Source organism: Pteropus medius, unplaced genomic scaffold, assembly GCF_902729225.1.
Source record: "Pteropus medius unplaced genomic scaffold, Ma_sr-lr_union100, whole genome shotgun sequence".
NCBI classification, from domain to species: Eukaryota; Metazoa; Chordata; class Mammalia; order Chiroptera; family Pteropodidae; genus Pteropus; species Pteropus medius.
Genome location: NW_024349802.1, coordinates 16007163 through 16033424, shown reverse-complemented (window position 1 = coordinate 16033424; position 26262 = coordinate 16007163). Strand labels below are relative to the sequence as shown.

The 26262-nt window shown below is 39.3% G+C and overlaps 1 protein-coding gene across 1 annotated transcript in view; it reads left to right on the top strand.

Moving 5' to 3' along the window:
* Positions 1–6952: 6952 nt before the first annotated feature.
* The window catches only part of DPYSL3 (dihydropyrimidinase like 3), a 99039-nt gene continuing 79729 nt past the window's right edge, over positions 6953–26262 (top strand). Inside the window, exon 1 of the mRNA XM_039836467.1 lies at positions 6953–7495. Within this exon, the coding sequence (XP_039692401.1) occupies positions 7118–7495 (378 nt within the window). The 5' untranslated portion in view covers positions 6953–7117. The remainder of the gene's footprint in view (positions 7496–26262) is intronic.

Below are 26262 nucleotides of genomic sequence, written 5' to 3'. Positions count from 1 at the left end.
CTTTGGTCATGCCTAAGGCTGACTAGTAATCATTAGCTACATACTACATACAGTTCTAGAAACAAAAATTCCAGATAGCGTTAATTCAGCATATGTTTGTTGTTTACCTTTTGGGTCACAGAAATTGCAGTGAGCCTCTGAAGAAAATAACATTTGTGGAGAAAAATTATGACAGTATGCAGCATCCTACTTTTCTTTCCCAACAACACAACTTTCTATTCCCATTTTGTTGATGAGGGAGCAGAAAGGGAGTTTATGCAGTTCCCTTGAATTCACTCAGCCAGTGGTGCACCCACAGTTGTAGTCCAGATTGTCTCTCTCCAAATCCATGACTTTCCCAAATATATCGTACTCCACATAAACACCCTGATATATCTTAATAACAAGTGGAAATTGGGGCTATATGATTAAACTAATTGTCTACATACATATTTTTTTCCTCCATGTTTCCAATATAAATCACTATAAAAGCTTGAAACATTGAACAAATCCCATTTCCTATCCATTTGTCTTAATTATGAAAGATCTGGAGGAAAAAGGCAAGCGAGGCAGCTGCCTAAACAACAAGTTATTTATTAACAGAAAAATGAAATCAGACAAAAATACTGGGATAAGAAGTCATTCCCAATGCCCTTATGTGTTCTGAATCTATACATCACTACAAGTTCTCAATGAAAAAATTATTCATTATTTTTTCTTTTTTTCCCTTCCATATCTCTTAGTATCTGTCATTCATACTCTTTCCTGTTAGCTGTTCGTGTTGGAGCCAGGATATGTCCTAGTCTTGTGGAGCCAGCAAATTTCTGTCTGGAATGAAAGGGGCTTCTCTTCTCAGATTGTCACTTTATTTGATTACCTTTCTTTGAGCATTACATGGCTTATGCTCAAGGGAATACCAAAACCAAAGTTATCTTTTTAAATGTTAAATGTAAGTTTGACGTCTAGGTTTCTTGAGCCACTTAAGCTATAATAACAACAAAAATATTCCCAATAACAACAAAATGGTTAGATTTCGAGCTTGTTTCTAACAGAGTTTGTATCAGCTGATTCAGGAACCTAGAGCTCTGAAGACACACACTTTCTCTGAGAGTTTGAGTGGAGCATTTTCTGCCCTGATATAAGAGTTATGATCACCTTTATTTTAGTGGGAGAAACCTTAATGTTATTACTGCAAGCCTTAGCTTTCCAGGAGTGAGGGGCATCCCTATATCAAACATATCATGGTTATTCTTAGAAGCAAATAATTAAACTAGGACAGTAATTTATTTGGTAAGGGGAAAAAGAGTTTAAAAATCCCAATTAAAGAATCAGATTCCAACAGATAGTGGTCCCTAGGAGAAAGAAACATTAATAGAGGTTAGTGGTTCTTTTTCAGAGGGAGCAAAAGAGAGCAGAATAGGTAACGGCACTCGAACTATAGTGGGCTTTATTGCTTAAAAATGTATGATATAAAGTATGATAAAAAAGTTAACATTTATAAATTTTAGAGTGTGAGTACGCGGGAGTTTGTTAAATGACCCTCTACTTTTCTATAGTTTTGACATTTTTATTGAAAAGCAAGGAAGGAAGGGAGGGAGAAAAAAATAGGGATTAATTACTGTTATTTTTCTTTTTGGATGGCAAAAAGCAAGAGAATTGTTTATATTTTAAATAACTAAAGTGTGAGTGTTATAACAATAATGTAAAACCAATGAGGGTTTTTTTTTTTTTTTTTTAAAGGGACAAAAAAAACAGGAAAAGTAACTGGGACAATAACAAGTACATTTTTTAAAACCTTGGAAACATGTTGTGAACCATTGCAGCTGGTAAGGGATTGGGCAGGTTATGGGTTTTTTTTGTTGTTATTTGCTTTTTATTGTTGTTTCTGTTAATCCTATAACTCGATTGATTGGTCCTTACTTAGAGATTTTCATTTAGGAGATTAAATTGCACCTGTGAACCTGCAGCAAGGAAACTAGAGCATTAGAGCATTTGAAGCGAATATCTATTTTATCATATTGGTCAGCATTTAACATTTGTCTCCTTCCCACTTAAGGCAAAAGAAAATTCTTTGATTGACATTGGCTTCCGAACATTTGAGAATAATATCAAACAGAGACACCCAGTATATGAAACTGAGAAGAAAACCCCAACTCCCTACAAGGAAGGTGATTATGTCATATCTTATTAACTAATCCTTTGGTGGAAAAGATTTGCCTGGAGGACATTTATAAGCCCTCATTTCATGCCTTCATCATAGTGACCATTTTCTCACTCAGCTAACTGCTGAGGTGCTTTGCATGAGGTGACAACTTGACTCTGATGAGGGGTTTGACTTCCTTTTATTTTTATTTTTCATTTTAGATAATAGATCTTCATAATAGAGACAGGAGCTAACAGCTTGGTTTAGTAATTCTCCATCAGCAATTTTCGACATGCTCAATAAATGTATTTTTACCTAAAATAACATCCTGGACACACATTTAAAAGTGACATTTTTTATGATTATAAAAGTAAGTCACAGGAATTATAAAAATTTTGGAAAATATAAAAATACATGAAAGAAGAAACTAAAAGTTACTCAAAATCTTATAACTCATTTCCTATTAATATTTTTATATATATTCTTACAAGTTTTACTTATATGTCTATATGATAAAATAGCAGAGATTTATCTCTACATACACAATTGGGATTATTAAAAATATTTCATAATTTGATTTTAGCATTGTGCATATATTTGAAAAACAAACTTCTTTTAGGTTTCCAATGAACATTTTAGTCACCAAGTTATGAGCTGAAATTCAGTAGTGGCCTGTCAGGAAAATTCTTAGGGTTCGGTGAAGGTATATGGAAAATAGCAGTTATTTTTTAACATATATACTAAAAATTATTATAGTGTCAATTTCTCTGTAAAACCCTGCAAAACTAAAGTTACAGGACATGGTCAAGCTCATTATTACAAACTGTGTGATATTTATGATACATTTAAATATATTCTGAGGACTAATATGGAAGACTAATATTTATTGACCACTTACTTTTTATTAGGCAGAGAGCTGACTATTTTGCAAAGATTACCCCATAGATGACATCTGTAGGGTAAAAATGAGGTTTCTAATCTCTGTACCCATAAGGTAGGAAAGAGGTAAAGTAAGTTCAAATTCTGCAATTCAAGGAAGAAAAAGAGGTGCGTTTTGATCAAAAATATTTAAATTCACTGTTGAGTCAAGGTAAACTGCATAACTCCTCTATTTTCTCCTTGGAGGCACAGCCTTAGTGACTATTCACATTTTATCTTCTGTTGGGGAGATTTTTGCCTTATAAGAATGCAGTGCAAGTCATTTTACGTAAAAGATATTCTTTGGGCTGCCATATCAGGATTGCTTCGTGCATGCCACTGCTTACTATCTAGCAGTCTCTGCCTTCTGCTGATCTACAGGTAATAGAAGAAGCCTCTGGAACACATTTCCCTAAAGTTATGATTGGATATGCTTTGGACTCACATCACAAGTCATCTCAATGCAAAGTGGCAAATCATTTACTGCAGAGTTACAGGAAATGTAAATTTGATCTGGTGTGTGAAAAGTTGAAAGCTCTAGTTATAGAAATAGCTTGCTGTTCGCATATTTGTTTGGATGGCCCCTTTCCTGGGAAGTCTGACTTAAGGTGACCATAAACATAATGCTGCTCTTACGTTAGTGACTGTCATAAGTAATGTATCCTCTGCCTTACTGGGGAGAGACAAGACAGAATTGCCATGTGTTCATGAGGCTGATGACTTTATTAGAAGGACGTTGATAGGATAGTCCTTTCTGTCTTGATTAAAGGTAATCTTTGCCCAAGAACAGCTGGGCCACTTAGAATTATTTCATTTGTTAACGCCTTACTTCTAGTCTTCCTGTGTATTATCTCTTCGGATCCTTACAAGAGAACTCTATTGTGGGATAGTTTTTAAGAGCACAGCCTCTGGTACTAGCTAGTAGAGGGTTTGAATTCCAGCTGGAAGTGCTAGCTGTGATACTTTGGGCAAGGAGCTTAACTTGTCTAGGCCATGTTTTTTCCACTGGTAAAATGAGAATGACGATCACACCAAATTTATAGAACTGATATGAAAATTAAGGCAATGCATATGAAATTCTTAGCACATCAACGTCTTACTCGAGGAATGAAATGCTTAATAATCTTTTTAGGTGGATGAGGCAAATATGAAGCAGACAGACATCAAGAAGTTAAGTAAGACATTTGGCCTAAGGCCACATAGTTGCAGAACTGAAGTCAGATCAGCTATTTCCATTTAGGTCTTCTTTAAAAGGCCGCTTTGCTTTCTTAATTAAATGCATATCTGCATACATAGCTGTTGACTTTGAATATGTTTCATCAACAAATGTAATTATTGAGCATACATTGCAACAGACATCGTGGTGAGGCAATGTAGCTAAAACAATGGGGCTGCTCTATGCCCATGCGCCCACACACACATGAGCACATACACGCATGCATCTACATTCAGAATGTGCCTCTCTCCAAGGAAAGCTTAGACCTTTTGTACATATATTTTACTTTCAGTTATGAGTCTGTCATTTACTTGGGCATTTACTCAAAGCCTCAGCTTCCTCGCTAGTAAAATAATAATAGTAATAATTGTACCTGAATTGTAGTGTTATTAAGATTAATCAAGAGATTATATGAAAAGTCCTCAGCACTGAGCCTGGCACAGAATAAATTCCTAATAAATGTTAGTTAATATTCTTATTGTCCTTGCTGACAGTGCTGGTGCCAGTGGTGTTTATAGAGAGTTAGAAGTCGAAGACTTAAGTCTTTCCTGACCAGCCAGCATAAATGTTGGCTGTCTTGTTTTCTGCATAGCTCATGTGACTATCTGACCTGATCTTTCTTATTTACTGTCTGTTTTGCCCCACTGGAATTGTGATCCACAAAGGAAGGAAGCTAGGACAGTGTTGGACACATAGAAAGTGTCCCCGTAAAAGCCTGTAAATAAATGAGCGGAGAAGAGGTTAACAACAATGGGAAAGAAGGTAGAAATAACCTACATGAGCAAGAGTGGGGGAAATGGCCTATATTACTGATTTTTCACATGAAATTCTGGGTCCATCACTAGTCAGCATTTATCTAAAAGGAGCAGCTGTTCACAGGAAGTCAGTTTAAGAAATCACGAAGAATTTGGATAGTGACAGGCAGTTTAGCAAGTGCCTTTCTCCTCACTGGAATTAAGTATAACTTGTGTCAACACACTTGTCTTTGATCCAAGTTCAGGTTCACTTCCATCTCCCAAACCTTCAAGGCAGTCACAGACCTGCCAGCAAGATCCCATTTTCCAATATCCAGTTTACCCTCCAAAACTGGACTTCAGAGTTCCAGGTCATTGAATTCAGTGCAGATGCTTTCCACGATTGTGTCTGTGTGCACAAAGAAGACTGCCATATGCTTATGAGCATTAAATGAGTCAATATATGTGAAACAATTACAGTAGTGATTGGCACATAGCAACAGCTCCATAAATGTTCCCCGGTGTTGTTATTGTCACCATCATTATCCATTTATTCAAAAAGGATTTATGGACTGCCTATTATGTGCCTGTAGATATTCTAGGCTCAGGATAGTCAAAGATAAACTAAACAGATCAGATCTCTGCCTTTGTGGAGCTTATAATGTGGCTGTTCAAAAAATAAAGTTTAGTACATTGAGCATAATGGCGAATGACTGACTACTTTTGTGTGCGGCTGTAAACTATACTCTCAGTGAGGACAAGCCCCCATCTGCCCTGTTTAACACCATTGCCCTAGTATCTCATGAAGAGAGTAGAAGGCACTCAATTCATGTTGGATAAATAAATAAATAAATAAATAAATAAATAGTGAATTTCCGAGGGAAGGGGGCCCAATTTAACGTGAGCGCTGCAGGTTCCAGGATTAGGCCGTGTGTGCAGATGCCATGCAAACCCTGCAGTTTGTGGACCCTGCTTATGTAGCAACGTCTGGGTTAGAGTGTATGTGGGTGGACGTAGCGGGGAGGATGAGGTTGTGAGAGCTTGCATATACATAAATAAAATACTTTTTTCTTTTTTTAAACATAGAAGGCGAAGTCTTTGGCTGTGCATTTTTAGGTAAATCCCAGCTTATGTGTGAGCCCAGGTGTAGGGTTCTGACTGAGGTAAATCTGAGCTTGAGTCAGCGTATGAGGTATTAGGCTGGGTTTTGTGGTCTGAGACGGTATTAGGAGTATTTTGCAGGGAAAAATCTAGAGATGTATGCATATCTGTGATCTGTAATGTCATTGTCTGTGAGGCAAATTATGGGTGGGTAAACAAAATCTAGGGTGCTACATATGAGGTAAGAATGGCGTAAGTGTAGCTTTGTCTGTGAGTCAATTAGAGGCTTTTGTGATTGTCATCGAAGTAAGAGGGTCTCTCTTTCCTTCAACCAATTCAGGAGTTCTTTATTTGAGGGTGCAGGTTTGTGAGGCAGATTCTAGAACTGGGAGCAATTGTGAGACAGTTTTAAGATTAGGATAAAACCAGCCTGGGATTATGGGTAAGCAAAGTCTAGGATTGTAAATCTGATGAATCCGAATGTGTGTGTGTGTGTGTGTGTGTGTGTGTGTGTGTCTATAAATCAGATTTGGCTTTGAAATTAACACCCCTGAGCCAACTAGGTTTACATGCATAAGACAGGCAGAAAGACGAGTTGGTGAGCCAAACTCGAGAGTTGGTGTGGGTAAAGCAGGGTTTGCATGCATGTGTGAGGCAAGTTCTTGAGTGTGAATCTGGGACTTGTTGGGCGAAGTGCGTGAGTGCGCGCGCGCATCAAGTTGAGATTTCTGCTTCTGATGGACAACAAGGGCGTGTAAGCCCGTGAGGCCACGTTAGGGTCAGGGTGCACGAGGAGGGGCGGCCAGGCGAGTGGTCCCGCGAGTGGAGCGCGCCCTGCTCCGGCCCCTGCGCCGCGCTGGCTGGCTGGCTGGGGACTGGCAGGAACCGGAGCAGCACTGCCGCCTCTGGCGCGAAGGCTCAGGCGCCTCCTCCCGCCCCAGTCACTGTGGCTCGGCGCACGCTGCCGGCGGCTGCCCTTTCTGCCTGAGGGAAAGAAAACCCGCGGGCCTCTGTCGCTCTCTAACCATGGCCTCGGGCAGGAGAGGCTGGGACAGCTCCCACGAAGATGATCTGCCCGTGTACCTGGCTAGGCCAGGCACCACAGACCAGGTCCCGCGGCAGAAGTACGGAGGCATGTTCTGCAACGTGGAGGGAGCCTTCGAAAGCAAGACGCTGGATTTCGATGCCCTGAGCGTGGGGCAGCGGGGCGCAAAGACTCCCCGGAGCAGCCAGGGCAGCGGCCGCGCCTCGGGGAGCCGACCCGGGCTCGAGGACTCCCCGCGCAGGGGCCAAGGCCGGGAGGAAAGCAGGGAGCCCGCGCCCGTGTCGCCTGCACCCGCTGGGGTAGAGATCCGGAGCGCCACTGGCAAGGAGGTTTTGCAGAACCTCGGCCCCAAGGACAAGGTAGGGGGGCCTGGGTCTCTTATCCGCTTGCCGTTGTTCCCCGCTCAGCCGGGGGCGCCATGTCCCAGGCACAACTTTCTTTTGCTCACTTTGCACGGGGATGGGGGGACTAGGAGGAGGTAAAGGGCATCCTCTGCTGGGCGCACAGTGACCCCCCCCCCCTGAGGGACACCAATCCATCTGATTGCAGTGTATGCACGCCCCCCCCTGTCGCACCCGGGGGCCTAGGGTGGGTGTGTCAGCCTGACCAGCCCAGGAAGGCTTAGCGATTTCCAGCCTTTCTCTCGTCTGAGTAACCGGACACATTGTCTTGGTCCCCTCTCTGGCCCTCGATGAAATCTCCACTCAGTCAACAGGGCAAAGGGCAAACTGGTGCTGGGAAAATGGGGTCATCTCCATAGTGCCCAGATAAAAGTACAGGATGGGCGGTCTCCCCTCTCATTCTTCAAGCATCAGCTCTGTTCCCTGAAACTTTCGGGTGTGGAGCCGCTAGACTAAAATGCAGGAATCCCCATGCCCGGCTTCTGCCCTAGATCAACATTTCACATCTGTGTTTGTAAGGTGTGTATTTGTGTACCTAGCTCGGCACAAGATTGGGTACCACAGAGATCCAGCTGGCTCTGGAAGAATACCCTTGTATTTTGAAAATAGGTGACAGTATTAGGGGTGTACTGAAGCAGCATAAGCTGCAAGTTCCCTGCTGCTCTTACATGCGCCAAAGCCAATTTCTTCTCTTTGTATTTCTGAGAAACTCATGTCACACTGAATAGCCGGAGGTACAGCATTGAAATCCAGCTTGCCCTGAATTATTTATTTTATAGAAAATTAAAATCTTAGTTCAGAAAATTCAGGGCCTGGGCAGGGCTGGAGTATTCAAAGTTCGAACTGACGCTTTTGAGTTGGGGACAATAGTAATCAGATACGTCACCCTTGTCTAAATAATGGCTGCGGAATCCAGCTGCATATATTATTCTGCACTAATACTGTTATGAATAATAACTTGAAATGGAAATGTCTGCCTCAGAGCAATTAGAGTTAATGCTTACCCAAGTTTTAGATGTTTTTCCATTAAAATGCTAAGAGCCAGGGAAAGGAAAGCACATCTCTCTCAAATGTTTGATTTTTGGAAATATAAAAAATTAAACAAACCTTTAACTATTGACACTACCAGGAAAAAGCAAGTCCTGTTTAAAAGTGCCATTAAGAAACAGTGTCAGTGTCCCTTGGAATCACTTACTTTGTGATTTTCACATGTTTAGAATATAGGATTCCTTTAGGCCCTGCTCAAATACCCTTTTATTAAAAACTTTAGACCTTTTGGAAAGGGTTTGACTGATTTCTAAACTGAAGAATGGCCTTGTAGGATGGTTATTACCTCCTTCAGGCTTAAGTGCAAACTTTCACTTGTCAGAGGAGCCTGAGTTGATCAGTGTTGAAATGTTCCTTTCCTGACTCTAAGGGGTGGAAGAAGGGATGGAAAAGGTCAGTAACAATTGCTGTGAGTCAGTGCTATTCCCCTTGCTGGAACACCCCTGATGTAAGCCAGATAATATGCCGCTGGGTTTGCAAGATTAAAAATGGTAACTAGAGAGAGGAAAAATGTTCCTCCTTTAAACCCAGCAATTCTCTCGTTTTCTTTCCTTTTGTAAACCCTATACTTTTGGCTCCTAATTGAAAAATAATAATACAACCTAAGCATCAGCAGGATTTCTAGAGCTACATGGTTATTTGTACGTTCGGGCTTGCTGTCAGCTCATTCAGGACATGTTATTATCTCTAATTTGGTTGAATCACAGTTAGAAGAGACACCATAGGTTATCTCTTTCTGAACTTCATCATTATTTCCTTGAGGATAGAGGTTGTGTATTTGGATTTATCTTTGTGGCTAAAATACCTGGCACATTAGAGGTGCTCCATAAATACTTAATACATTAAGCCGCCCCTTAATTTAACCATTTATTTTGCTATATAGATGCAAAATAATCATCTGGTTTCACTGCCATTTTCAGGGACCTCTCTATCCCATGAAGCAACTTTTGGGCAACTTTTCTTTTAAAAAGTCATATTAAGCCTAAATCTGCCCACTTGTAATTTCTACAAACTATCGTTAGTTCTGACTTCTTGAAATATATGAATAACTATGTTTCCTTTTTCTGAAATATTTTAATGATTTTAAGCATGTGGACTCGTGTATCTGTTAGAAAAGGTTGGGTAATGCCACAGTAACAAGCAATCCCCAAATGTCAATGCCTTAATCAAACAATAACAATTCATTTCTTGCTCCTGCTACTTAGCCAGCATGAATGAGCCGGGCAGCTCAGTTCATCACTGCCCTTCAGAGACCTAGACTGATGGAGGTTCCATGACCACACAGTCATGGTGGGAAAAGCATGTGGCAAATTGTGCACAATCTCTTCAGCCCCCACACTGAAGTCATGAATATGACTTATGCTCACATTTCATTGGCCAGAGCAAATCATCAGTCCATGTCCAACTTCAAAAGATTTGGGAGAGTGCAATCTTACCACGATCTTGTTAGAGAGGGATTAGAAATATATATTTAGAAAATTGCTTCAGTATCTCTCCCAGATCTGGGGATGGACTACTGGGGTAAAACCTGGCCCAACTCTTAAAAATTATGAGACTATAACCATGTATCTTGGACTACTTTCCACATAATAAGTACTCAATGCGTATTAATTGGTATTACTCTTTGATTTTTACTGCTCTATATGTGTTCCTAACTTCTTCATCTTTTCCTTGTATGATCATTTTCATCATTTGGATTTCCTTTTCAGGGTTTACTTTATTTTGTAAATATTCTTTCGAAAATACAATGCCCAGAACCGAACACAGTGCTCCAGATGGGATATGGCCATGGCAAAGTGAATTAGGCTAGTTAACTTCCTTGATTTATATACACCATATGCTTCTATAGTACAAGATTACCTGATAATTCAGTGTCCATGTCCTACTATTGTCTCCATAGTAAATTCCTATCATTCAAGCCTTCAGAAACTTTTCCACATAAGCTCTCCATTCTATGCTGGTACAACTGAACTTAGAACCAAAAGGAGAGAGGGAACACTAACTGTAGAATTTTATTTTTCTTCCCACTATAATATTCATCACCATCTGAGTTCATCTTTCTATTATACCATGATAATTTTGATACAGCATCAATTCTGTGATATAGCATCCCTACCCCAAGTTTTGGACCATCTGCAGATTTGATAGTGAGTCCTTCTCTATAAGTACTTTCTATGTACCTAGCATAAATACATATCCCCCTCCCTTTTATTTTCTCTTAAAGAAAATGATTTTATAGATAAAGGAATCAAAAATCAGGGACTCTAAGTGGTTAGCCCCAGATCACATAGATCATAAGTGGTGAGCCAGAATTCAAACTGATTTTTTCTAATTCCAGAATCCATCCTCTTCCCAGACTGAGAGGCTGCTTTATTTAAATTTAATGAGCCTGACCATTGTGTCTGCACCTGACATGTTACTATAATGCAGAGCAAGGACATCTTTCCACACGTCTCTAGAAACCTTCCTTCATCTTGCCACCAGCCCAAATATTCATGATGCTTGGAAAGCATTTACTCAGCCTTTAAGTACAATAACTGCAAAATCCTTGTTCTTCCAAGTTGATTGCAAAATTATCAAAAAAGGTTTTTAAAAAATGTCTTGGTAAACTCAAAATATGCTTTGTATCTAGCATATCTACTCATTAGTCACACCATTAGAAAATGAGCTTAGTTAATTAATCAATAAATTATGAAAGAATTAAATAATAAAAGTGTTTGATAGAATAAAAAATAAAAATATTTCTGAGTTATACTACGAATGCCAAATTCCACGTTTGAGATATGATGGGGTATTTATATTGTGGTTCTGGACCTATCTGTAAACACCTTGTTAAATTTTATAGTTTGATTTTTCTCATGATAGGTGTTCATATTGCCAAAATCCTCCATGGTTGGCTCACATACTTTTTGTTAATAATTTTTGACAGTAGGAGCATTAAAAACAATTCTAAGTGAAAAGTAAATATTCTCCATCATTTCTCGAGATGGTTCCCAGAATCTAGCAGTGAAATTACTAAAGGGAAGAGAATTATGTTATATGGTCAGCCAAGAGCAAATGATACTGCAGAGACTCTCATCCAGCGAAAACATAGTAATGACATATGATTACAAGGGTCTATCGATAACTCCCTCTCAGGAGCTGTGGGTCATTTCTAGTTCCCTGCTTCCCACGTGGGCCACTTTTGTGTAAGATGTTTCCTTTATGAAGTCAGCAGGGGTTCTAGGTGTTGAAGGAGAGCATTCAAAACCAATAAGATGTGTCTCTTCGCTTTTTCACTATTTTTCATTTGCTCTTTTGGTCCTGGGCGAAAAGTTTTCAAAATGATTCAGAGACACTGAAGTTCTCCTCCTTAGCCCGCATAAGGAAAGATGGCTGAAAATAGAATCCTAGGTTTATAAAGCCCTCTGGAGTCATCCGAATCCAAACCCTGCAGTGTAAATTAATTTTACCAGGCTCCTCTGACAAGTGAAAGTTTGCATTTAGACTAGGAAAAAAAAAGAGGTGCTTGCTTACCTGGCCCTTAGGCCACACTTGAATCTGGAGTGTACTCACTTCTCCAAACTTGGAAATGTTTGAAACCTTTCAGAACTTTTGTTTAGTTTGACACTGGGCATTTGAGGAACATAAAAAATGTGTCTTCCAAGTAATGCTTCGATTGGCAGAGTTCCCTCAAAGTAATGGTCCCTGGAGTTAGGATTTTGCTGACGGCTCTTGTAAGTAATGTTTAAGACAGCTAGAGACTGCCTGTGTTGCTTTTCTGTCAGTGATTTCTATTGCTGATTCTCCTTATGATTTATTTCCACTGGGCATTATCCCTTCAACTAATATTTCTGTGAGATAGTGGATAACGCTTACTAGGAATAGGCAATCTGGCTGAGGAGAATGCAATCTGTGACTGGAAGCTTAGCCTTCCACTTTTGAAAGGAGGCAAAAATTCCATTTAGGTGTATGAATGCTTTTTAAATATTAAACTTCTAGGAAAATGTAATATTAAAATGTATCTGTACTCTTAACGTGGACTCATATGACATTCACAAAACAGTTCTACTCCGCCAAAAGAATGAGATGAGGCAGAAAAGAAAACTAAACCCCAAATAACTGCATAAGGCATTAGCAGTCTCAGCTAATGGAGACCCAGCCTTTAACCAGCTATCCCACTTGGGCACGTTACCTCTTTTCTCTCTGAGTTTTAGTTTCTCTTTTTCTAAAGTTAGGGGACTAGACCAAATGGTCACTTTGGTAATAGTCTATAAACTTTTTTGATTGTGCATCTCTATGCAAAAATTTTCGAGCATGTTCTCTATGCATGTATATGTACCCACTTGTGCATTGATATAAATTATGTACAAATAATGGACTAATATCTCGTGACCTTGATACAATACGAATAAAGGTAAAACTAGGAAGGAAGAGATATTATCAGAAATACAAACAGAAATCCTGATATTTTTCCTTGTACCTCAGTAGCTCATCTTCACTACCTAGTTGGCTGAATGCTTGTATGACCAAAGCCATAAGTCAGTGTTTCTAATATTAGAGTCACTAATGAGTTCATTGTCATTTCCAGTTCTTCAAAGATATATGTTCTTTTATGGACTAGTATCTAAGAGAAAAATTCAAAACTATTGAAGGCCGCAATGAGGCTACAGACTCGGTGCTGGTTAGCGGTCAGTGTACTAGGTTATCCAATTTGTGGGCATAGAGTTTTTCATAATATTCCTCTATTATTCTTATAATATCCATGGGATCTGTAGCAATGTCTCCTCTTTTATTTCTGTTGTTAGTAATTTGTGTCTTCTCTCCTTTTTTCTTAGTTATCCTGACTGTAAGCTTATTGATTATTGACCTTTTCAAAGAACCAACTCCTGGTTTTGTTAATCTTCTTTATTGATTTCTTGTTTTCAGTTTCATTGATTTATGTTCTAAATTCTATTCTGTCTTTTCTTCTGCTTACTTTGGACTTAATTTGTCTTCTTTTTCTAGTTTCCTAAGATGAAAGCTTACACTATTGACTTTAGGCCTTTTTTTCCCTAATATATGCATTTTATATTATAAATTTCCCTCTAAGCACTGTATTTTTACTTTTATTTAGCTCAAAATATTTTAAGTTAATTTTGCTGTTATACATCTCACTTATAAGCATACATATATATGTATACACATGCATAACTGAATACGCTGCTGCTATTATTTTGGATTAATTTATGTTAGATCAGTTAAGAAAAATGAAAGATTTTATTTTATTTTGTCTTCAGTTATTCTTTCTTCAGTACTCTTCCTTTTTTTAATGTAGATCCAAGTTTCTGACCTATGTCATTTTCTTTCTCTCTGAAGAACTTTTAACATTTCTGGTAAGACAGATCTACAAATTCGTAGCCAACAAATTTCCTCATTTTTGTTTGTCTAAGAAAGTCTTTATTTCTCCTTCATTTTCGAAGGATATTTCCCAAGGTCAGAATTTTAGGCTGGTTTTTCTTTCAACACATTATATATTTCACTCTATTTTCTTCTTGCATGGGTGGTTTCTGAAAGTTAGATGTAATTCTTATCCTTGCTTCTCTTTAGGTAAGGTGTTTTTTCCTCTGGCGTCTCAGAAGGTTTTTTATCTCTGATTTTCTGAAATTTGAATATGATGTGCCTAGATATAGTTGTTTTCATTTTGTTTTGTTTTGTTTTGATATCCTCTGAGCTTCTTTGATCTGTGGTTTGGTGTTTGACATTAATTTAGTGTTTGATGTTAATTTTCTTCACCTTTTGGTATTCCCATTATGCATGTTACACTTTTTGTGGTTGTCCCATAGTTCTTGGGTATTTTGTTATGTTTTATTTAGTCTCTTTTTCTTGTTGCTCAGTTTTGGAAGTTTCTATTATTATATCCTCAAATTCAGAGATTCTTTCCTCCGTCCTGTCTAGCTTAGTAAAGAGCCCATCAAAGGCATTCTTCATACAGTGTTTTTTATTTCTAGCATTTTTTGATTCTTTAGAATTTCCATCTCTTTGCTTACATTATCTATCTGTTCTTACATGTTATCTACTTTTTCATTGAAGCATATTAATTATAATTTTTCTAAATACTTGGTCTAATAATTCCAACATTCCTGCCATGTCCCACTCTGGTTCTGACGTCTGTTCAGTATCTTCAGACCATGTTTTTTGCCTTTTGGTATGCCTTGTGCTTTTTTATTAAAAGGTGGATACAACCAGTGGATGAAATGAACTCCAATACATACAACGTTAGTAATATAGTAGTAAGGCATGGAGGGATGGGAGCATTCTATAGTCTTATGCTTAGGACTTAGTCTCCCGGTGAACTCATGCCTGTGGACTGTGGACTTCACCATGCTTCTCAGTGCCTGCCCCCCTTAGGTGGGACAGGATGGCGGGAGGGGGCTGGAATTGTGCATTTCCCTTCTCTCACATGGAAGGTCAGAGGTGGCTGATATGGATTTCCCCCTTCCCCCTCAGGTAGGTTAGGCTCTGAGAAAATAGTTTCTCCCAAAGATGGGCTTTGTTAAGGAGAACAGAATGGTCTGGTGTATTTTGAAATGGTTCCTTTTCCCCTCCCCCTGCCAGAAGCAGGAGGAGATTTTTCTCTACTATTCACCGTGAGGACCTAGTAGAGCTCTTGGAGGTGATGGTCATAACTGTGAGGGCCCTCCAACAGTTGGGTCCCCCTGGAGTTTTTAACTCTTAGAATTGTCCACACTGAACCTCCAACAATTTGTCATCTACAGGTCAGGTTTTCCTGCCCTGGTTAGTTCCCATGAAAGTGTTTGCTTGTGGGTTTCTGTTCAGGTAAGTGATTCTCTGTATCTACCTGTCTGTCTCCCCAATTTTGGGGGCAGTGGCTTTCCCTGTGACTTCACCTTTCTGCTGGATCTAAGAAGAGTTATCGACTTGTCAGTTTGCTCAGCTTTTCACTTATTGTTAAGATGGAGCTCTTTACATGCTGGACTGGAAACCCTAAACTATATTTTTAAACTTAAGTTGTTAGGGCATCTTTTCAGAGCATCAGAGATTTTCTAAAGCATTATTTACAATGGCTTTATAGTACTCCATTGTGAGATAGTACATATTTAATTACTAATTACTTTTAAATTGGATATTTAAGTTCTTTTTCAATTTTGATTTCACTTTTCTTTTGCTGTTGTAAATAAGGAGACAATTGACCATCTTCTAGATAAATCTTTGTACATATTCATTTCACTACTCTTGGACAATGGAAAATTCCTAGAGATGTCCGCATGTGGTATGGTCATTATATGCTACAGGAACACTGAGTATGGGATGGTCACTTTCTGCATGACACCTTACAGGCAGGACTCTAAGTGTATAAAGCCTGGGAAGCCTTTTGTGTAAATTCTGTAAGAAAGAAGGGCACAGCCTGGACAACATTGCTTAACAGCAGATGAGATTAAAGGTCACAAGAGCCAGGTAAGTGGGGACAAAGTAAAAGATGTGGGATGAAGAAGATTTTAAATCTTAGCTGGAGTTAAAACATAGAAAGTTAAAGTTGTAAAAGGAGATCAACCAAAGGAACAGAATTTTTCTCTACCAAAGTCATTCTAACCTTCATCTCTTGGCATTTTACTTTTCCTTGGGTTTGGAGGCACAAATATGATGTCCAAGTTATGTCCAAATGAAAAGTTCCATTTATGGGTAACTAATTTATGCAAGACACTGTCTCTAATTCTCATGATAACTCTACAAAATAGGTATTGATATCAACATAGTCTGGAGGAGAAACTTAACCTCAGAGAAGTTACCTGACGTCGTATAATCATATAATTAGAAATAGACAAAGTCAGGATTTAAGTGCTAGGACTGTCTGATTGCTTTTGACATACCACTTTTCTGTTCTCCTTTTATGTGGTAGCAGTTAAGCATCAGTGCCAAATGGGGTCCAGCACCTAGAGCTGACTTGGCGAAAAGGATTATCCAAAATAAAATGCCTGCTAACTGGTGGGACTTTCTGGAGAGTGAGAGGATGTGGCTCACAAAATTGAAATAGCAAAGCAGAATTTGGTCTAGTCCAAAAGGTGAACACAGTAGCTAAATCAGAAAACATGGGAAGATATGAGGCCCTAGAAAGCATCCAGGAGATAGAGAAAGGGAAGGAAGAAGCGGAGAGGGAGTAGGACAGTTTCATGAGAAGCCCTAAGTGCCTAATGATAATTTTTATTGGGTGCTATGGCTCACTGGGAGGTCGGCCTGATTTAAAGGCACCTCCCAAGGGCAGACAGTATTTGAAGGATGGTGGCAGAGATCGGGCTCAAATCCAGTCTACAGGGCCTTGCAAGTCCACACGCTGCCCATTCTGGACAGTCTCTGTCAAGCACAGAACTACTTGGTTTGTTGTTAAGCCGCTAGACTATGTCCAATGAGAAAAGATTCAATGCTTCGGTTGATTTGGTAGGGAGGGGCTGTTTTCCTCTAATATTCCCACATCCTATCACTTAGAAATAAATAAAAACAACGAAATGGAAAGTTGTGTGATAAATGGATACATAGTGAGAAGGGAAAAAAAAATACAGTTGATGAATGATGATGTCTCACACAGTTGATAGCGAGGGAAAACCTTTCCAGAGATATAGTTTTCTCCTACACACCACCAAGGGAGAGTCAGGAAGCCAGCCAGTGGTACTCTTACGTGATTTTTTAGTGAGATTACAGGGTCAGGGAGTTTCAAATGGGTGTGGAGGATTTGAAATGAAGCCAGCACCTGGCAATGCATGCTGTCAGCTAAGAATTTGAAAATAAAGGCTGAGATGTCCCTTCATTGTCCACAACAGGAGTCTGTAAACTTTTTCTGTAAAGGTCCAGATAGTAAATATTTTAGACTTTGCAGGTTATCAAGTGTCTGTTTTACTACTAAACTCTGTATAGCAAGAGCCTCTATATAGACAATATGTAAATGAACGGGGTAGCTATGTGCCAATTCAACTTTATTTACAGAGTCAGGTGGTGGGCTGGATTTGGCCTAAGGACAATAGTTTGTCAACTCCTGGTCTTGAATACAAGAAAAGGGACATGCGCGCATATGTATTAGAGTGGCAGAATGAACCCTAGCAACTTTCAGTGTGAAAAACTTCAAACATTTGAAGGAGATTTGGTAACTAAACAAGACAATCTAAAAGGCTCAACAAGAAACACTCATTTCCCTCTTTCGGGATGTCTGAGATTGGAGGAGGAAATTAAAAATACATATCTGACAATGAAGGGGAGAACAGTGCAGGACATTTTAGGAATGCAAATCTGTGAAGTGGCAACACGGCTTTGTAAAGAACAGAGACGGAAGAAAGGAGAAGTTTTAAGAGGCTCACTTGGAAATGACAGAAATAAAGGAAGTCCAAGTGATGAGGAAGAAGGAAGTCAAAGTTAGAATACGGCTTTGCTGGAGTGCTAGGAAGTGGAGAAGTGTGAAGGCAGCAAACAGCTTGGAACTGCAAAGAGGAGAGGTAAATGTGGGAAAGAAGTCCTCTCGGAATGTTGGCAGATGGTGACATAAGGGAACGGGGAGAATGCTAGCCTCACTCACCCTTAAGACATGGCAACAGATTAAAACTATGGAGCTTTGGGAGCTGAAATAATGGCTTGTCCAATAAAAGTGTGATTAGGGATTTTGAGAGAAAGGGTGGGTGTACTTGGGAAGGTGTTTATTACTTTTTGGAAGAGGTACGGTCACCACGAGCATTCTGTCGTGGAGCTCAGGAATTCGGCAAGGGCTGCCTCCACTTGAGGTTCTGCGGGGAGACTCAATGGCTGTGCATTCACTCTTCCATTCGTTTTTTATTCTGTCCACTCATGCGTCCACCAGATATTTACTGAGAGTCTGCCATGAGCCTCTTCAGGGCCACCACCAATCAGAGATCTATTAGGTACTTGAAGAGGTAGTGACAGCTTCAAAATGAGTGCTCAGGAGAAGGACACTGGGTCTCTGTCAGGCCAGAGGAGAGAGAGGGCAGGAAGTAGATATTCATGAAAAGAATTCTTCATCAACAGGCAGATGCATCCAGCTAGACTGTGGAATCTCAGAGCTAGAAGCAATTTCAAAGATTATTTTGTCCCCTTCGCTTTATAAATACGAAAACTGAAACCTTGAGAGGGGAATAAGTATGAAAAATAATAATTGTGGAGTGCTTCTTATATATCAGGCAGTATTTTATTTTGTTGGTTTTTTTACTGTGGTAAAAAATATATAACATAAGATTTACATTTTTAACCATTTTAAAGTACAAGTCAGTGGTATTAAGTACATTTACAGTGTTGTACAGTCATCATTATCTTGTTCTAGAACTTTTCCATCACCTCAAAAGGAAGCACTAATTCCTCATTACTTGCTCCACCGCTGTTCTGCTTTGGCTATAGATTGGCCTGTTCTGGACATTCCATATAAATAGAATTACACAGTATGTGCCCCCGCCCCCTTTTTTGGTCTGACTTATTTTATTTAGTACAATGTTTCAAGGTTCATCATATTGTAGCGTGCATCAGTACTTTATTCCTTTTTTTGTGTAGCTGGATATTATTCCCGTGCATGGCTATACCATCGCTTATCCACTCACCAGCCAGTGGACAGTTGGCTTTCCGTTTTTTGTCTGCTGTGAATAGTGTTGCGCCAAGGCACTTTTTAGAGCACTTAAAATTTATTTAATCTGTTCACAAAAACCCTTGGAGGGAGGAACTATAATTACACCGATTTTACAAATGAGAGAAGAGAGATTAGGTCACTCGTCTAAGTTATGCCGTTAGTAGAAGGGGGTTGGGGGTGGGTGGGCAGAGCTAAGAACCAAATTGTCTATTCCCCAGCCCAGCACGCTGTCCACGCTCCTCACTCACTCAGCTCTGTAAGGGTACTCACCACTCACTCCTGACTGCTCTTCCTCAGTGTCCACCATAGTCACATGTGCTCAGTATATTTGGTGTAAATTAGTTGACTTAAACCCCTCTGCTGAATAATCTATAGGAAACAAAAGGAAGGACTAGAGGTGATAAGCAGTCACTCTATGTATTGTAATAGTAAATATATAAGATAACTAACTGATCCAGTAACAGGATATTATAAATAATTATGGCATATTCCAATGACAGAATACTATAGGGACATTAAAAATGATGCTGAAGAATAATTACGGCATGAGAAAGTATTCTTGGTCTGTTAAGTCCCTCAACTCTCTGAAAGTGTTGTCAACTCCATGGGTTGGAAAACTGAGGCTCAGAGAGGTTAAATAAGCTGCATGAGCTCAAAAAACTTGCAAAGAGAGAATTCTGTCTAAATCCCCAATCCCATGCTGTCAGCCACAATAAAAAAATTAAATGGAAATTTAGCAAAATCTTAGCAGTGGTATAGTTCTGAGCAGTGGGATAATGGATAACTTATGTGTTTTTTCTATTCCTTCAGCAACATTTTCCACAAAGACCTTGCATTGCTTTTGAAATGAAATAAAAGCATTATATTTTCTCTTACAAAGAAGAGAATCCTGCTCAAGTTAACCTCAAAACATAGGTGACTGAAAAAAAAAAAGAGACTTAATTCTCATGGAAGAAAATGTGGGCCACAGCATGAGTAAGGGACAATGCTGGAGAGAAACTCCCAACGGAGGTACAGTTCTGTGGTTATTATCTTTACTATCTCAACGTTTGGGACCTATTAAGTGATGCTGACCACTCCTTTCCCCTAATTAAACATTTCTATTTCCCAATTCCTTACAAAGCTCTTGCAGTGATTTGAAAGAGCAGTTGAGAAACCACGCCAAATCAGATGTAATTGTAGCCTGCCTGGTCTTGTGTAACATGGTAGAAATTTGCAGGATTCAGTTATTTAAGTCATATTCCTTGATTCTCTAAACTCTATCTAAAGTTTTACCTTGCCCTTTTTAATTTTATTATTTTGTTTGGTTTTATTTTACTTGTTATTGAGGTATAATTGACATATAATATATTAGTTTCAGGTATATAACATAGTGATTCGATACTTATATATTTATTACAAAATGATCACAATAAGTCTAGTGAGCATCCATCACCATACATAGTTACAGAAATTTTTTTCTTGTGATGAGAACTTTTAAGATTTACTCTCTTAGCAACTTTCAGATATATAATACGGTATTGTTGACTATAGTCATCATGCTGTACATTACATCCCAGGACTTATTTCTTTTATAACTGGAAGTTTGTACTTTTCGATTCCCTTTTCCTATTCCGCCCACCCCTCGCCCCCACCTCCGGCAACATCCAGTTTGTTCTCTGTATTCATGAGCTTGTTTTATTTATTTATTTATTTATTTATTTATTTATTTATTTATTTATTTATTTTTTATTTCCACACATGAGTGCAATCTTCCTTTCTGAATATTGCCAATGAGCACTTGCTTGGGGCCTGTAGTTGTTATAGCTGCCACAAAGGATTTGCGAAATAACCCTTCTTCATACTATCAATGTAAGAACAATAGTAGTTTGTTATTGTTTTTACTGTTGATGGGAACAACGCTATGAAAACTAGCTATTGTCTCTAAGGATTCAGGTTGTTGATATTTAATTCCAGATTTCCCCTTTCAAGCCCTGTCTCCTCATTTAATCAGCAATGATGTGGCTCTACAGTAGCTGTAATGTTGTCATAATTTCCATGGAAACTGTCTGTAAAGCTATAAACACAGGATTACACCCTCCCCGCAGGCTAAGGCAGGAAGGCCAGATGGACTACAAAGGGGTGAAGGCCTTCACTCTGACATAAATCATTTGGTGCAGGGGTGGGGTGGGGGGAGACAATAGAGGAGGGCTGCAGGAGGAAACCACTTTGGGAGGAAAATTATATTTGGTGCCGTCTTTGCCACAGGGTGAAATTTCCAAACGAAGTGGCCAGCAGTGTAGGCTCCTTTCCAAGGCCAGTGTCTGGGCCTGGTTACTCGCCCCCTGATGCTAATGGGGCTGCAGATGAGGATTTCTTCCCATGTGGGCTGCTGGCTTGGTTGGTCCTCAGCCACAGACTGACATAGGTCCTGGTCAGCTCCTGTGTGTGTGTGACAGTAGGGACATCCCTGTGAGCCAGGCTGGACACATGAATACAGTAGTCCCCCCTTATCCACAATTTCACTTTTCACGGTTTCCGTTGAGGTCAGTTGTGGTCTGAAAAATATTAAATGGAAAATTCCAGAAATAAATAATTCATAAGTTTTAAATTGCGTGCTATCCTGAGTAGTATGACGACACTTCCCACTATCCTGCTCCATCCAGCCTAGGAAGCGAATCATCCCTTTGTCCACCATGCGGACACTGTATGCGCTACCTGCTTATTCATCACTTGGTAGCAGTCTAGGATAGCAGGTCAGTTATCAGAGAGAGAGGCCACATTCACATAACTTTTATTACAGTATATTGTTTTAATCATTCCATTTTATTATTAGTTATTGTTTGTAATCTCTCACTGTGCCTATTTCATAAATTAAACTTTATCATGGATAGGTATGTGTAGGAAAAAGCATAAGACTTAAAGAGTTCGGTACTATCTGCAGTTTAAGGCATCCATTGGGGGTGTGGAACGTATCCCCTGCAGGTAAGGGAGGACCAGTGTATCTCCTTGGAACATCATAGCATCCCCGAGAGTAAGATAAGATTATTCTCATTGTATAGCTGAGGTAATGGCACTAGTCTCTCTCTCTCCCCCTCAGATCTCAACTTCATCTTGAGTATTTCCAGGGACCTTTCCCTGGGTCCTCAAAGCTGAGTGAGGTATCTCTGTGTACTTCTTAATATATCTCTCTTTGACACTTATCGTTCTGTATTACAGATTCTTGTTTATCTCTTACCCACTACTAGCCTGGGAGGCAATGTCTCTCACAGTGGTTGACTTATAGTAGGTGCTCAATACTTATTTTTGAATGAATGAATAGAAATTTTCAGTAACTTATTCAAAATATGTCTTTTTCACAGTTGTATCCCTGGGAATTAGCACAGTCGCTGGCATGTAATAGACGCTCAATGAATATTTGCATGAAATAGTGAATGAATGAACATCAGCTAGCTCATTACCCAGTGTACCAGGGAGTCACGCCAAGCTTTTTGACTCCAGGCACTGTGTTGCATTAGCTGGTAAAAGAGATCATTGTCATGTCTAGCCAGGCAATTCAAAGTGCATAGCTTCCTGATAGTGGCTTGTTACTGTCTGGTTTTAGAAGTGCATCTCATTCTATAACAGCTTTTACACTTATCTGAGGCCACCTCCAGCTTGGTAGAAAAAACATTTGTCTGCAAGCCAGGAGGGCAAAGGCGAGACATGGTTCTGTTACTCATGTAAATTTGGCCAAATCCTTTCATCTTTGTGGGCTTTAGCTTCTTCATCTTTAAAACAAAAGAGTCAGATCTGAGATTTTCTAGGAGCATACCTTCCCTTAAAAAAAAAAATCCAAAGTGATCTGATGTTAAAGGAGCTGCTTGACGAGAGGCCTTTTCCAACCTTCCCTTCTCACCCTTGGTAACCTTTGAGGAAGCTCAGTGGACAGCCAGGTCCCTGGTAAACACAGTTCAGAATCCATTAGAATAGATTCTAGTTAGGGCCGCTTTGGTTCTAAAGTTCAAGAATTCTAGCAATGTGGACACCAAATCCCACGAACTGTGCAGCCAGTTCTGGGCTAATGGTATGTGCCACTTATTTTTACAAATAGACATCTGGACGGAGAGGAATGGGCTTAGGATTTGGGGTCATGATTTCTGATTTTAGGACTCAGAATCAGCACTTGCCTAAAGGGTATCACCGTAGAGCAAGCTATTTCACTTCTCTGAGACAGTTTCCTCATCTATAGATTGCGGCAAGCATTCTTTCCTGATTGGGTTTTATGAGACTCACAGTGACAGTGATCATAATGACTATTTGGTGTGTAATTACTAAGTACTAAGCAAATTTGGTTGGGAGAGACAATCCACCATGAGCTTTGAGTAACCCTTTAAGTCCTTACTGGTTATGATCAAAATGCAAGGTCCTAACTCCTCTTTACCTTGATTATTTCTCATGGTTTTCAGTGAGCAAGCATGGCCGATAAGGTAACATTTCCCCCGGACAAAGAGTAGTCTTACTTCAGTTTACTATAAAAATATTGAATCCCCCAAACACAGTGTTCTATAATACAATCCACCATGTGTGCACACATCTATGTTGGGCCTTTTGCATCATCCCTGTGAGAACTGAGAAGCATGAGCAATCAGTGAAAGCCAACGCGAAACTCTGACTAATGCTTTTGTCATGAGTAATGAAGCTGTTTGTCTCTGACCCAGGAGTCTCTTGTCTTCTGTCAATATCCATAAAATAGTAATAAGCTAACTTGTTAGGTTGTAAGTAGGATAAAATCTCAGACCCTACACAGTTCTTGACATATATATTATATTACATTAATTAAAGGATCACAACAGCTGTTTGAAGTAGGTAGTTCTAGTAACCAGATTTCATAGATAACAAAATTAAATTTCAGCAAGTTTCAGTAACGTGCCAGAGATCGCACAGCTATTATATAGTAGAACCAAGATTAAAATAATGTTTGTTTTACTCCAAAGGTTATACCCTTAACTATAATATATTTTCTTTCTGAATCATACGAAGTAATGACTATGAAATTCCTTCCAAATGCTAAAGCATTATATACATATGTTATTATTAACAAAAATATAATTATGTGAGCACTGAGAAATTGTTATCAGCTGTGGCCCTAGCTCCCCACAGCAGATAAAACTACCTAATTAAATGTCTGTGGAAAACCTGATTCGCAGTCCCCTTGCTGCTTGCTAGCTGTGTGACATTGGACACATTTAACATCTTTCTATAAGTTTATTGTTCAGTCGTTAAAACAGACCCCATCTTAGGTACCTCAAACTGATTTAATACAGAGAATTGAGTATAGACATGTTGGGAGCTGAAAGAGCCAAGAGGAACACAAAGGTAAATCCAGAGGTAGTAACTACTTGGAACAGCAACCACCCGGGGCCGAGTAAACAAAGACAGGGCTGCTGGACTGGAGGTGCTCAGAGGGTCAGTGTTCAGAATTCTGAGGAGACACCTTGCCTAATTGATCCTGATGCTCTTGAGAAGGTGTCGCAAACCCGCGAGTGAAAGTGAGACTGGAGAGAACCGCAGCCATAATGAGTGATGCTGCCAGAACAGGGATGCACGGAAAAGCTCTGTTTCCCTTTATTTGGTTCTCTTTTTCCATTTTCTGCCTCCTATTTGCAGAACTTAATAGGAAACTAGCTGGTTAAGGGTCCTGGGTCATGTAGTTTTGCCGAATCCCAGCCAAGTAGAGGTTGGAGAGTATAGAATATAGAAGGATGGGCTCGGGGCTGGAACAGTAGGCAACTGACAGGCACAAATGTTGTCCTTTCATCTCATGTCTATAAAATAGGGATAATGTCTATCTCATTATATTCTTTTGGAGGATTAAATGACATAACCACTCAGTTGCTTAAGACCGATTGCAAGTACCCAATAAAATGTAAGCTTTTATTATTCTTATTATGCTAATCTTGCTCTCTGTATAATCTGCTGCCTTTGCCTGTTTTCCAGTGGGACTTGAGTGTTAATGCTCGCTTCGGGGATTATCAGGCCATCTGGGAAGCTAGTTTTGCTCAACCCCATGTAGAGAATAGGCTTCAGAACTCAGCACTTGCCCTTGTGAGTCAAGATGGGAACCCTCTCCCGAGAGACGTTTAATTAGCTGGTTGTCAGAATGGTGCTGATAGATGAAATGCCTGTCTTAGCCGGGGTCTGTGGTTGCTCTGATGTGGATTCTCAGTTTATTTCATTTGTCATCCTGCTTCCTCTCTTTCCCCAAAGAAAGAACAACAACCCCTCCCACCCCAACCGTTCACTTTTCTCTTTTCATTCTCTTGTCAGACAAAATGTCCTTTGCTGAGTCAGCAAGATGTGTATTACCTAACAGCTGTTCAGTGCTCTAAAGCTTCACACTGCAGCACCCTCTCAGGACATACAGCCAACTTGAGTTTCAGCAACACAGCCTGGTAATTAAGAACTTTGATTGTGGAGTAGAAACAACCAGGGTTCAAATTCCTGATCGATGCTTTATATGACCTTGAGCAAATAGCCTCTATTGGCCTCAGTTTCCTCACTTATAAATAAGCATGGTAATTTATATATATATATATATATATATATAGTTATATATATATATATATATAAATTTATTTATATATATATATATATATAAATTTATATATATATATATATATATATATATATATATATATATATATAATCATATGGTTGTTGGAAAAATTTAAAAAAGGTAATTCATGTAAAGCTCGAAACCCAGCATGCTTTACATACATAAACTCTCAATAGACGATAACTATTATTACTGCTTGAAGCACCACTTTTTTCTTTTATGAAATCCTGAAATATTCAGTTGAATTTATTAACTTAATTATTCCACAAATATTTACTGGTCACTCATTAGCTGTTAGATCCCGTGCAAATAACTGGTGAACCAAAAATGAATAAAATGCAAACCCGACCTGGTAAAAAGAGTAGTTTCTTCCGTTAAAATGCTAAGTTTAGAAAATGGTGGGGAAAGAGACTGGCCACCTTCATGAACACAAGTACAGTGTGATAGGTGTTCCAATAGGGACTTGTACAAAGGGCCACAGGGGCTAAGAGACAGATGGGGAGCTGA